This window comes from Sminthopsis crassicaudata, chromosome 2 (genome assembly GCF_048593235.1).
Source record: "Sminthopsis crassicaudata isolate SCR6 chromosome 2, ASM4859323v1, whole genome shotgun sequence".
Taxonomy (NCBI): domain Eukaryota; kingdom Metazoa; phylum Chordata; class Mammalia; order Dasyuromorphia; family Dasyuridae; genus Sminthopsis; species Sminthopsis crassicaudata.
The window spans coordinates 209468345-209482963 of NC_133618.1; the positions used below are offsets into that span (position 1 = coordinate 209468345).

Here is a 14619-nt window from a genome sequence, read left to right on the forward strand (position 1 = left end):
TGTGGAGCTATTCTTTGTTAATCCTTATTTAGAATATAGCACAAAAATTTTGCTTTTCATGTAAAGGAAGTGGAATATATTTTAAAAATTATAGCTTTGGAACCATAAAATGATTAATAAATTAGCAACTTAGTGGAATTGAGATAACTATATTTCCAGAGATCAGTTTATTGAAACTCTTCTTTTAATTAATTAGTGAGAGAATAGAAAATAAAGACAATAGAGAAAGTGCTATTCTGAAATAAGTGGAACTGGGTTCTAATCCCAGCTTTTTCTCCTGCAGCTGATTTTAGCTATTACCTAAGTTCTTTATCTGTGATCTGTTTATCTGTATCATGGTACTTCATGACTTTGTGTATATAGTTTGTATCCAATCATCCTTTCCCCAAACTCTTCACTACCATTCAGTTGCACAGAATTAGATTAGATTAGACTTCCCTTGTTAAGGTAGTGAAGATTCAGGTAAAAGGAAATGGACATGCACATAATCATCAAAAAGCACATTTGTTTTAACGAGGGTTTTTGCTTGACCTATTTATGTTGTAGATAATAGGATTGCCAGTTATTATTATTATAGAGTTCTGTCTTTGAACATCACAAATTTGAGTTAATCCAAGTTTATACAGTTTCTTGGTATTTTCTCTTTTAAACTGAAAAAACATTAGGCTGACATCTACAGTTTTTGAATTGTCTTCAAGATGTGTCATATTCAGTATTATTTATGTATTCTTGTTTATATCAACAAAATTTGGACTCATTTTTATCTGTGAGTTTTTGCTTTGATATTGAAGCGCGTAGGATCTTTGATTCGATTGTATGGGTAACTTCACAAACTTGTATGCATAAAGTGTTTTTGTGATTTTGCTAATTAAATTATTTTCCTTTTGTTGTGGTAGTTCATTTTGTGTCTAAAGATAAAATAAAAGTGAATTCTTACATTCCTTTCATCCCTTACCTTTGTCATTCTTGATTCCATCCTGATCAAAGTCAGGATCTAATTTTGACTCTTTTCAAATGATGATAGGATTTAGAGCTAAATGGAACTTTATTTTATAGATAATATAATTCCAATGTCTTCCCTTTTATAGAAATAGAAAATTGGGTCAACAAAAGTTACAAATTGGCCCAGGAAGAAAGTCCTAAAGTAGAACTCAAAACTAAGTCCTCTTTCTGCCACAAGATAATGCTCTATGTTGTAGAAGCTTAAATATGCAACACATAAACATTATGAGACTGCTTATTATACATATTTTGAATATTTTTTTCTCCTAGTAATTTCCACTTTCATCTGAGAAACATGTTTACTTGTCTTTACTCACATTTTCCTTGGGTTATTTGTTAATTTTGTTTTGTTTTCTTTTGTTTTTGTTAATGAGACTTTAACTTATTCCATTGTTCTTGCACATAAGAACTTTGTTACCTTAGTTCTGCTTATTTTGGCTTTGTTTCACTTTGTCCTATTCTAATTCTTCTTATTCATTCTTTCTTACTGCACAATAGTATTCCATGATATTATATATAAAACAACATATCCATCCATTTTCCCAATCAGTGGTATATCCATTTTCTTTTTAGTACTTACCCACTATATAGAATGCTGCCGTAAATACTTTAATATATGTATTGAACTTTTGCCTTAGTATTTAATTTCCTTAGACAATCAGCCCAATGGTATAATCTAATTATATTCTAAACTTTTTAAAAACCAACAATTTAAAAATTTATAGAGGTTTCCCCTTTACTCTGTTTTAGGCATTTTTAATCACCAGGTTATTGGTATCTAGTGTCACATAAGAGTTAATATTCAAGTGTAAGATTTTTTTTTTTTTTTAGTATGAAAAAAGGTATGAAATTATCTTTGTATCTAGCGCACACACACACACTTTTTAATATATATATATATATATATATATATATATATATATATATATATATATATATTTATAGTGAATCTGTTGTCTTCAAATCTGTTTTTCTCTTTAGTTATATTTTTACCTTTAGAACTGATGAAATCTACATTTAAAGAAAAATCTAAGTAAAATTTAAAGAAGACTCTAAGGTCTCATAATAATACAGCCTCTGCTTACAACTTGTTAATAATGCTCTTTTGTCTTGTTTGTCAAAGAAAAATATAACTTCATTTATTCTGAATCTTATTGGTTCAGTGTACATCTTAGAGTTGAGTGTAGTTATTTATATATTATGTGGTTTTCAAATCTTATTAGTTTGTCTATATATTTTTGTTGTAGGATGATTGAATCTAGAGTTTTAAAGAGTCCTTAGACATCTGATCTAAGTACTTTGCACATGCAGATATACTTTCTACAAAAATACTCAGTTCTTGAATTCTTCTGTTTTACAAGGGGGCATATTAACTTTTCGGAGAGATAACTTGGAGAGATTTGACTTATTTTAAATTAAATTTTATTTTCAGCTCTGAATTCACCTTTCCTTACCAAGCAAACAAACAAAACAAAACCAGCCACAGATATGTATAATCAAACAAAATAAATCCTCCATCAACCATATCTTTAAAAAAAATTTCAAAATATATATATATATATTCTTGATTATATATCAGATATAGAATGATATATATACATCTATATATACATCTATATATAGATATCATTTCTATGTCTGGAGTTGGATAACTTGTTTCTTCATGAATTCTTTGGAATTGTGTTTTATTTCATTGTGTTGACCATAGTTCCCAAGTGTTTCAGAGTTCTTTGTCTTTACAGTATTGTTTAATGCTTCCTAGCCTGTATTTTTAATAAGAAATGTGTTTTAAATAAATTATGTACTCTTCTGCAGACACCCCAAGTATCACTGCTAAACTAATTAATGAACAGAAAGATGACAAAGAAAAGAAAAACCATGAAGAGAAAGAAAAAGTTAAGGCAGAGAATGGTTTTCAAGACAATTATAGTGTTGTTGTTGCCTCTGGTATGTTTTTATTTTTATTTTTCCATCTCAATTTCATTTTAACTTTCATAAATATTTTTATAAATAAAATGTATCAGTAAACTTGTAGCTTCCAAAAACTTATATATTTTCAAGAAGAACTTGGATAGATTCATTGATAACTGCATGCTAAAGGGGTGGGTATATGTGTTAAACCCCTAGTTCTATAGATTTATGATTAAAATTACCATAGTCTCTTAAGCAAGGCAAAGTCTAACTGAATTGTTTACTTGCATAAAGATGGAGTTTTTCCTTCTAAGGTTCTCAAGTACAGGTATTTATTGGAGCAACTTGATTAGTCATATGATCAATGGTTAATCTAATGTTAAATTCTTAGTGGTAGAAAGATTAGCTAGAATATGGGTTAGTTACAATTTAGGATATTATAATCGTCTCACAAGGTAAAATGTTCAAATGAAGTCTTTGTAGCTTTGTAAATTAGAAATCATTATAAAGTACATACTCTTAATATTGCATATTGTTATATAAATTGAGGATTTATAATTTTATCTCACTCTAGCTGGTCTTTGTGCTCTTCCTTTGATTTCTTTTACTTCTTTGCATTTTTTTTCTCCTTTCTAGTCTAATTTGCCCATCTGTTATTTGGTTATAAGGTGTAATGGATACCACATGTTGGCAATTATATATATATACATACACATATAGTTATATATATATGTGTATGTATATATACATAAAATCTCCACTAAAATTGTTTTTTGTTTTTGTTGCTAAAATTGTGTCGAATGCTGAAAGCCAGATTTGCTTCAAGACTCATTATCATCATCAGCTCCTTAATATTGACCAGCACAGGGCCACCACTTTTATTTTTCATTAAATGTTACTGCACTAGCTAATTTGCCTACACATGTATAAATATACCTAAATGTATTTATATCTTCTCAAGTGTCCATAATTAATTCCTTCAAGGAATATAATGCTAGATTAGTATGACATTTCTTTTTCTTTTCTGTCATTAAATCATTTTTTCTTATCAAACAATTTCTATGACAATTGAAGATTTATAATTTCGTTTTTTTCCTTAGGCTTGAAATCCCAGTCTAAACGAGCTGTGTCATCCACACCACCTCGTCCCCCTTCCAGAAGAGGAAGAACAATGCCAGATAAAGTAGGTAGCTCTTCAGCAGGATCTGAGTCTTCCAGCAAAACCATTACTGTTCCTGTTTTTCACCTATACCACAAACATTTACCAGGTAATTTCTAGAATGATAGAATATCTAAACAATTATTTTATTTTATTTTTAGCTCTAGCTAAAGAGATATAAAGATATATAAAGATAGATATAAAGAGATTATATGAATTCACAATATATTTTGGCCTCCAATTTATAGATAGAATTTGTATATAATGCATATCATTATTTATAAGAGAAATTGATTTTAATTCTTACAATGTCTCACTTGTCCTAAAATGTTTTTCATCTCTATCGAGACCATCAATGTTTCCACCCCTTAGTACTGCCTCAGAGCATTACTACTATTTTGATTTAATATCCTTCTCATTAAATTTGATTTTATAATTACCTAATTCAACTCAAGACTAACTTTCATTCAGTAATCCCTTGTCACTTTGTCCTTTCACCATTCCTTTCTTACCAAACTTCAATCCTTACCCCTTTTAATCTACCTTCTTTGGTGCTATTAATGTGCTTGCTAAACCAAACCAGAGAAAGACATAAAATCATGCTGATTGCCAAATTGTCATGAATTTGCAGGTATACAGTCTTTTCAGTTGTCCTTAATTGATTTTCTCTTATTTTGCCCCAAAGTTTTTGAACTCTATCTCATCTCAAGCCTTCCCATTCACTCTAAGATGAGGACCTGACTTCTCACTTTGCTCTGCAAATTGAGGATGTTCAACGTGTTTTCTATCTTTCTTAAGATGCATTTATATTACCTTGATTTTAGCCTGCTTTCTTTCAGTCTTTAACAGTGTAGTAGACTTTCTCTGTGCTCTCAATGCCAAAGTCTGGCAAATTTTAAGTGGTACTTGACTTCTTTTTGTAAATTTAGCTCTGTTAATATTGAGATTAGCAGCAATGTTGAGGTCTGTGACAGCAAAGAAAGCAATGATTGGGAAGAATTTTTGTGTGTTATCTTGGGGAAGAAATTCTTAGCCTTTCTACTTAAGAGTTTGACTAGATACTAAACCCAACAAAGAACCTACAGTTGATATCAGCAGCACTGATCCTAGTTTAGAAATATTTTCACCTTTAACATTTGAAGTAAATGATCACCCAAATTTGGAGGATAACTTAAGCTATTTTAGTGGCCTCTCCTGTTTCCTAAACTTAAAATTTAGTAAGTTTTGGGAGGCCTATAAAAAATAATTTTCCGATCACTTCCCTTTAAGGACTGTTAATTGTTGGATTATTTGTGTTCTAAAGTTATGATTTAGGAATTTTTAGATGTCTTTACCACCATGCTATTTAGTATGTTTAATTAAACAATTGTAACCAAAATATCTTGCTAACTTTTGCATGAAAGTGTCTTGGTTACATTGTTCTTAGGCCAACCACTGCCTGCTGAGATGACCCTTGCCCAGCTTTTAACTCTTCTATATGACCGGAAGCTCCCTCAAGGATATCGTTCAATTGATTTGACTGTTAAATTGGGCTCTAAAGTTATCTCAGACCCAAGTCTTTCAAAAACAGATTCATTTAAAAGACTCCATACTGAGAAAGGTATGTATGTGATTGTTTTAGGTGTATTTAGAATCTGTTATTTGGGGGAGGGGGGAATTTCAATTAAATTTCAATTAGTTTGCTTCAGGAGCACTGACATATAATTCAAACTATGCTTTTAAAAAAAAATCAACTTTATTTCTTTGTACTTCTTCCATCAGTAGTTATGGGGAAATAGCAATAAATATTTTCCTGGGCTATGGTGTTGGATAATTAAGACAAATATTTATATTGCTTTTTAAATTAATTTAAAATTGAAAGAAATTTTATAAAGAATCCCTCTACTATAATAAAAGAAACTTGTGGTATTTTTATAGACATTGCATTAATTTATTCAGTAGTTCTATGAGACTATAGCAGGTATTAACATCTTCTGTTTTCAGGTGAGAATCTGAAATATAAATAAATCGTTTGCCAGATTTTTGCTCTTAATGGCAAAATGTAGTAAATTCAATGCCCAAATTTCTAGTATATATATACATATATACATATATAGGGACTAAGACAAATTTATTTTTTGAGTACAGACAAATCATAAAGTGAAGTTTTTATTTAAGTGATTGTAGTATTTCTTTACTGACTACTGTTACGGTTGGTTGTTTTGTTCCATATTTTTTTGATATCTTTGTTATAATTATTAATTCAAATTTGTATTTCCTACTTCAGAATAATTTTTGTAAGGGTCAAAAAATAAAGAAGCTGATAATTGGAAATTCAGGTGATATATCTTCTGTGTTTATGATTCACCTTTTGAGATAATTTCTAGGTTTTATTTGTTCACTCATCTTAATGGGACACATACATACTTTAGCTAGACTGATAGAATATGCAACTAATAATATTTTTATCTTCATTCATAGTCCTCAAATTACTTGAAAAAGCCTAAAAAACTTTTGTAGTTTTTTCTCATGTATGTTTATACTGAAGAAAATATTACATTGTTTTCATTCGATTATGCTTTTTATATAAGTGAGATGGCCTCAGATGGTTTCTTAAATGAAATAATATGGTAAATACAGTCATGCTATTTCTTTCTTTTATATTTTTCTTTTTTTCGTATCATTTAAAGATCATGTTGATTTACTTGGGAGCTGTCCAGAAGATGAAATGATCACTTCAAATGACGAATGTATGGAAGCAGTTTTGGATGAATCTTTTCTTGAAACCTGTCCAATTCAGTCACCATTGCAAGTTTTTGCAGGAATGGGTGGATTGGCTCTTATTGCAGAAAGATTGCCCATGCTATATCCAGACGTAATTCAGCAAGTAAGTTGAATTCATTATTTATGTGTAATACTACCATAAGTTGTTTTTGTCTTACATTTCCATTGCTGTTTTGTGTAAAAATTTTCCTTAAAACATATTGTCATGTGTACTGTGAAGTCTCATTCTTCATTTTGGGAAACCTTAGGGATGGAAGTTTGCTTCATTAGTACACATTAACACCAGTTTATAACTTAGACTCCTGGACAGTTGACTGTAGCCAACATTTCTAGTATGTAGAAGCAGCAGGAGTTGACCTCAGTTTTTCATGACACTAACATCAGCCCTTTATTCTACTCCATTTCACTTATTTATTTTAATATTCCTATATGATATAGAAAAAAATACCCTTATATACCTTCAGCCAGTCTCTTGAGTTGTTAGTTACACTGAGGATTTTGTAGGGTTGGATTTGACCATCTTTTTATAGGGCTTCTATTCTAGAACAAATTAAAAATAGCCTTGCCCTACTATACCCGAAGGGATATGAAGCTGTACATGCCTTTTGATTCAACAATAGCACTACCAGATCTGTATACCAAAGAGATCAAAAAAAGGGGAAAGACCTTATGTTTCAAAAATATTGAAAGTACCTCTGTTTGTAGTGCAAGGACTTAGAAATTAAGGGATGGCCATCCCTTATGGAATGTGAGATTGTTATAAGAAATGATAAGCAGATACATTTCAGAAAAATCTGTAAAAACTTACACAGAGCTCAGGACTTCTCCTGAGCAGAACCAGGAGAATGTTGTGTATAGTAATAACAATATTATAAGAAGAAGAATTGGAAATGATTTAGCTCTTTTCAGCAATGCAGTGATCCAAGACAATTCCAAAAGATTGGTGATGGAAAATGTTCCACATTCAGTTGAACTGTGAAGTCTGAAAGTAGTTTGAAACATACTATTTTCAGGGTTGGGTTTTTTTTTGTTTTTGTTTTTTTTTGTTTTTTGGTCTTTCTCATGGTTTTTTTCCTTTTGTTCTAATTTTTCTTTCACAATATGATTAAGGTGGAAATATGATTAGTATGATTGTACATGAATAACCTCTAGCAGATTTCTTGTTATCTTGGTGAGGGAGAAAAATTTAGAACCTAAAATAGTAAAACAATGTGTGGTGAAGACTATGTTTGCATGTAATTATATATTATATTATCATTTTTATATATAATATAGATTATATATAATTAACACATGTTGGTTATATATGTAATCATAATACTATTAAGAGGAAAATTTAAAACAAAAAAAGAAAACATCCCTTTGCCCTTTGAGATGACAATGACAAAGCAAATTATTCCTTATTTGTGCATATGTTTATTAAAACTTTTTTTTAAGTGTTGGAAGAGTATCAGTTGAATGGTGTTTAACAAAATTTCCTGGAAAAAAAGTAGTAAATTTTTTCTTAAACTGTCTGACATTTTTTAAAAAATGCAAAAAAATGATAGTTTTTTGTTTTTTCAAAAAAAATTAAATAGTATATTTTTCCCCCAGTTATAGGTCAAGACAAATTTTATTCAGCTTTGTAAGATTTTTGAGTTCCCCATTTTTCCCTTTTCTTCTCCCCTCTTACTAAAGTAGTGTTCGATTTGATATATGAATGTCATTGCCTTGTTAATATTTTGTTTTGAATTTTTGCATTGATATTTATTAGGGAAAATGTTGTAAACTTTTTTTCTTCAGTTTTATCTCTTTCTGTTTTAGTTATGTTTAGACCATATTTGTGTCATAAAAGGAATTTCGTAGGATTTCTTCATCTATTTTTTCAATAGTTTACATAGTATTGGAGTTAATTGTTCTTTAAATGTTTGGCATAATTCACTTGTAAACCTATCTGGTCCCAGGAATTTTTTATTACAAAAGTTCATGAATTCTTTTTCTAAGATGGAGTTATTTAGGTATTCTATTTCTTGTTTTGTTAATTTAGTAAATTTATATTTCTATAATAAAATGTCAGTTTCCCTGAGATTGTTAGATTTTTGGCATATCATTAGACAAAATCATCTCTGATTGATTAAAGCATGATTGCTTTAATTATTTATTTTATTCTGACACTGGATATTTGGTTTTCTTCTTTTTTTAACCAATAGCTTATCTATCTTACTAGTTTTTTCATAAAACGAAGTCCTAGTTTTATTTTTTGGCTCAATAGTTTTGTAACTTTCAGTTTTATCAATCTCACCTTTGATTTTTGAGCTTCCCAATTTGGTGCTCATTAGGGGGTTTTTAATTTGTTCTTTTTCTAGTTTTTTTTTTTTTTTTAGTTGCATGCCAAATTCATGTATCTGCTCACTCTCTCTCTACTTTGTTGATATAACAATTTAGAGAAATATATTTTCTCCTAAATATTGCTTTGGCTGTATCCCATACTTATTGATATGTTGTCTCATTATCATAATTTTCTTTAATGGAATTAATTGATTGCATGATTTTTTTTTTTGGTGCACATTTAGTTAAATTTTTAAATTTAGTTTTCATATAATTTTTATTGCTTTATGATTTTAAAAGGATACATTTAACGTTTCTGCCTTTGATTTTAAGAATTTTATGTCCAGGTACCTAAATGAAATTAGATTTAATTGAGGTTTAGTGGCAAGTTCGGGGGTACAGGGAGTCAAATAGAGCTCTCCTGCAAGCCCTTTGGATTCAGTGCAAGGATACAGAGTTAAATGAGGTCTTGTAGTGGCCCAGGAGTCCCATGTAAAGGAATTTACAGACCTGAAAACCTAGATTAATAAGAGGTTTATTATGGGGTTTTGGAAATAAAATCTAGTTAGTAAAGTTGAAGGTAGAGATTATAGGCCACTGGAAGCAGGATTCCACTGGGCAGAGATCCTGGGCATACCATATTTGGGACCTTTGCAAAGAGAGGGCTCCAGCTTGGCTCTTTTATAATGAGAGATTAGCTAAAAGGGGTAGTGGATGGAGTCCCAAGTTGGCTCCTGGCTGGGTTTCTGCCAGAGTTAGAATTTTAATTGAATTCTATGGGTTTCTGTACTGAGTCAGATAACAAAGATGAAACTGTTTGTGCTTAGGGTGGAGTCCCTTCCCTGAGGCAGAGTCCAAGAATGTTTTCTCCTTTAAGGATTTTTCAGAGTTTTGGGGTTCCTCATCACTAATTAATACAGAATCAGTTTTTCATTTTTTTTGCCTTCTTTACTTCCCATTTTGGTCTTTTCATTACTTTTTAAGCTAAAAATTGCTGGTAGTCTTTATAGGAGAAAAGTTATGATGATGCATTTAGTTCAGTGGTAAACACTAACGATTTACTTGAAAATATATATAAGAAATAGTACCACCATGTGTGCAATCTTTAAATTACCTAAAAGTTTACTTCTCAATTACCAACAATCTTTTTATTATATCATTTTGTAATTTCAATGATATTCAAGATCAAAACATTTCTTAATTATTTTTTATGTCCATGGGCTAATAATTTAACTTCTTTGAGCCTCACATACTCATTTGTAAAGATATACTATCTCACATTGTTATCACGAGGTTCAAATGGACTAATATATATATATATATATATATATATATATATACATATATATATATATATATATATATATATATATATATATATATATATTTGGAAACAATTTTGTTTATAGTTCATCAACAAGCATTAAGACTTACTCTGCTATTATTTTTCTGACCATAAGCAAAACACTTGATTTCAGTGGACCTGGGTTTGATACTTTGTAAAATTTCTGAACCTACATACATAAAGGGCTTTCCACAACTTAAAAATACTATGTTATTGCTCGTCATAATGATAAATGTGTTCAACTGGATGACCTTTGAAATTCCTTGCAGCCCTAAATCTGGAAAAATTATATTTCATTTTCTTTAGGCAGATTTTGGACTATCAACCCTTTGTAATTTGAGAATTTGTTATTCATCAGTACTTATATATTTCATAAATATCTTTGTTGCTAAAGGAAATTGCATTTTAAATAAAATAATTTGAAAATGCCCCAAATTGACTTGTGATTTGAAGTCATTAATTTGAATAGATAATTATTAATTTTGGATTTATATTTTGATAAATCTTAATTCTCACTTCTTGGGTTTCTTTTATGTAGGGTGCATTTCTAATTTTTATATGGTTTCTAGGTTATATACTGACAATATTGCAGTGTTTATTTACTCAGACTCTTCCACTTTTATATATACTAGAAATTAACATTTTTAGCTTTTCTTATTTCTTCTTGTCTCATAGACTTTTAATTTTTATTTGGTCAATTCTCATTTTCAAGGAATTACTCTCTATACTATTTTTTCTAGCTGTTTTATTCTATAGTTCTTCTCTTTTGATTTTTTTCCCTTTTATTATTCTCATTTGATTTTTAAAATAATTTTTTAAAAACAAAATTTGTGTGGGAATTCTTGTTAAACATGTGTTCAAGTTGTATTTTTCTTTTGAGGTTTTTTGAGGCTTGCATATACTTTTTTTTTTTTTTTCTTGAGGCTGTTAGGATTAAGTGATTTGCTGAAGATCACAAAGCCCTGAAGTTAGTGTTAAATGTCTGAGATCAGATTTGAGATCAGTTTCTCCTGATTTATGGGCTGGTGCTCTATCCATGTTGCCACCTAGCTGCCCCTTTGCATATACTTTTAATTCATTCTCTGCCTTTCTGTTTTTTGTCTTGAGCCTAATGGTACTTTTTGCTTGAGTTTTTGTTTGCCATTTTTCTAAGCCTGTCTCTTTTAGTAGTTCTGGATTATGTACATCAAAAGGGAATAAGCTAGCCTATGTTTCTATTCTCCTACATTCTTATGCAGCCTTCACAGCTCAGTTTGTGGGCTATTAAGTAAATTTTTATGTGTTCCTAATGTAAAGGGCTGAAACTTTGAATAGATGTTCTTGAATCAGACTATTGAGCACTTAAGGCTAATAACCTATTGGACAATGATTCTATTAGCATATGTTTGGAATTGCTCTTCTCACAGTTAATGCTTGGGGTTAAGAGATGTTAGGGGTTTAGAGAATTGTAGGTAAGGATTAAGGGGTGAGGTGTGGCAGGACCAGAAGAAAAGAGGTTGATGGCGAGCTTCTGGCAGTTTGTCTATCTCCTTCACTTCTCTTCCTAAAGACCAAGGACTTTTACTTATTCTGACTCCAGCTGTTCTGAGGCCTCCAGGGAAGCTAGTCTGGACTTTACATCCTAATATGGGTTAGTTATGAGTAAACCAAATTTCTACCTACTCTGACAGTACAGTACAAAGTCAGGTATAGTAAAGTATGGTTGAAAACATTGTGGATTTAAAATTGGATCCTGTGTGTGAATACTTTTATTCCAGGTTACCATCTTTGTCACAATAGGCACTTATTACTTGGCCTGTCTGTGTCTCAGTTTCCTCAGTTGTCAAATGTATATAAAGCAGCACTGGATTTTTGGGAAAAAAAGCAGTAGATTTTTGGAAAGCTCATTTTATCTAATATATATAAAGTATTTTTAAAAAGTATTGAAGTGTTTTGTAAATGTTAAATATTTTGTTGTAAAGTTGCAAAGATGTATGCAAGGAAGCAGATTGTTAGATCCCCAAGGAATTAGAAAGATCAAGAGAGTTTCTTATTGAAAGTGATAGTTAATTTCCTTTTTTGAGGATGAGTATTAACTGGAACGAGTAGAATAGCAAAATGTACCAGGCAATAACAGTAAGTAAGTAGGAAAGACTGGTAATAGGTCATCTAGTAAATGTAATTAGATATTTACAATGATAGGAGTTTTCATTATATGCACTTTCAAACATAATTTTTAGTTCTAAAGATTTTATCTTCATTAGTTGCAGGAATATTTTCTGTAAAAAGAATAATTTGATGTTAATATGAATATAGGTAAAATAGTAAAACTTTATTTTTTCTTAGGTTAGTGCCCCAGTAGTTACATCTACCACTCAAGAAAAGCCAAAGGACAGCGATCAGTTTGAATGGGTAACCATTGAGCAGTCAGGAGAATTGGTTTATGAAGCTCCAGAAACCATTGCTGCCGAACCTCCACCAATTAAATCAACAGTACAGACAATGTCTCCCATACCTGCTCATTCTTTAGCTGCCTTTGGATTGTTTCTCCGTCTACCTGGTTATGCTGAAGTGCTGTTAAAAGAGAGAAAACATGCCCAATGTCTGCTTCGATTGGTATTAGGAGTAACAGATGATGGAGAAGGAAGTAAGTATTCAAAATTAACAATCGATTTATATATTGAGTCATTGAGAAGCCCTAAAAATTGTCAAGTAAAATTCTTAATTTCATCAGGTACTCATTATTTATTTAATCCTTCCTAAGTTTTATCATTTTCCTTCTTTTATGTGCTTGATTCCACAAAATTGACTCATTTGGACCTGACTGATGAGTTAATACCTGGTTAAAGAAAAGAAACTTGACAGAGTAATAAGACTTGTGTTTTGATTTGCCTTTGTTCTTGGTGACCTCCTGTTTCCTAATTTTTTGATCCTAAAATTTCAAAATATAAAGAGCTTTTTATTTTATGATTGTTATCCCACAAATGTTTTCTAGATTTTATTTTTACCCTTGGAAGTTTAAAGAAAATCAAAGAATACTTTCAGGATTCCTGAAATGTAACTAATTGTCAACCTGAATGATTAGTTTATAGGCTAGACACTTTAAAGAATTTTTACAAGACTTATAAGATATTATATTTCTCGTTTTTTTTTTTTTTTTTTTTTTTCCCTCTTTCTTTTGATTGAGGCTAGGGTCAGAGATGTTTAGGAAACGGAAGTAACAAAATCAAATCAACAAAAAGGGAAAACATATTGAAACATTGTCTTAAAAATGTATAGGAATATGAGGCAATCCCAATAGGCTTTGGATAGAAAAGGCCAGCTGCATTCAGAAAAAAAACCTATGGAGATTGAATGTAAATCAACACATATTATGTTCACTTCTTTTTTCTTTTCTTTTCTTTTTTTTTTTTTTCTTTCATATGGTTTTTCCTTTTTGTTCTGAATTTTATCTCATAACATGATCCATGAAGCAATGCACATTAAAGATTAATTGATTAATTAGTTTTTAAAATGTATAGATGAGAAGGAAGTTGAAAAGGAAAGGGCAAATAGGACATATTTTGTTTTACAGAAGGTTATATATCTATTTTAAAAGCAAGCTGCATCAAATAAATATTATAGTTTCATTTGGAATCTTTATGTCCTTTGTATTTTTTAAGTGTCAGACTTTTCTTTAAAAGATAGTTAAATGTGAGAATAATATTTAATCTGTTTGGTTCACAGTGAGCATCAAATTCAGTCAGATATGTGAGTGCAAGAAATAATTCAAGTTTTCAGATTAATGTGAAATTATTAGGAATTTGATTTGGCATTTCATTATCACTGTAAATTTGATCTCATTATGAATAAATAAAAATCAAGTAATTCTTATTTTATTTTTCTTAACCCAGGTCATATTCTGCAGTCTCCTTCTGCCAATGTGCTTCCAACTCTTCCATTCCATGTACTGCGGAGTTTATTTAGCTCCACACCATTGACTACTGATGATGGTGTACTCCTAAGGCGAATGGCACTAGAAATTGGAGCTGTACACCTGATCCTTGCTTGCCTCTCTGCCCTAAGCCATCATGCACCAAGAGTTCCTAATTCTAATCTTAATCAATCAGAGGTACATTGAATCTCAGTTTTGTTTTTTTTTTTTAATTATGTA

The 14619-nt window shown here is 30.3% G+C and overlaps 1 protein-coding gene across 10 annotated transcripts in view; it reads left to right on the forward strand.

Annotated features, from left to right (window-relative positions):
- The window catches only part of BIRC6 (baculoviral IAP repeat containing 6), a 297131-nt gene that overhangs the window by 190672 nt on the left and 91840 nt on the right, over positions 1 to 14619 (forward strand). For all 10 annotated transcript variants that reach the window (XR_012486168.1, XM_074288148.1, XM_074288151.1 and 7 more), the window contains 6 exons: positions 2818 to 2949; positions 4014 to 4181; positions 5499 to 5672; positions 6742 to 6938; positions 12813 to 13113; positions 14360 to 14577. Coding sequence is in view for 9 of the 10 variants with exons in the window: in XM_074288148.1 (XP_074144249.1) it covers positions 2818 to 2949; positions 4014 to 4181; positions 5499 to 5672; positions 6742 to 6938; positions 12813 to 13113; positions 14360 to 14577 (1190 nt within the window). In the remaining variant the exon portion in view is untranslated. The remainder of the gene's footprint in view (positions 1 to 2817; positions 2950 to 4013; positions 4182 to 5498; positions 5673 to 6741; positions 6939 to 12812; positions 13114 to 14359; positions 14578 to 14619) is intronic.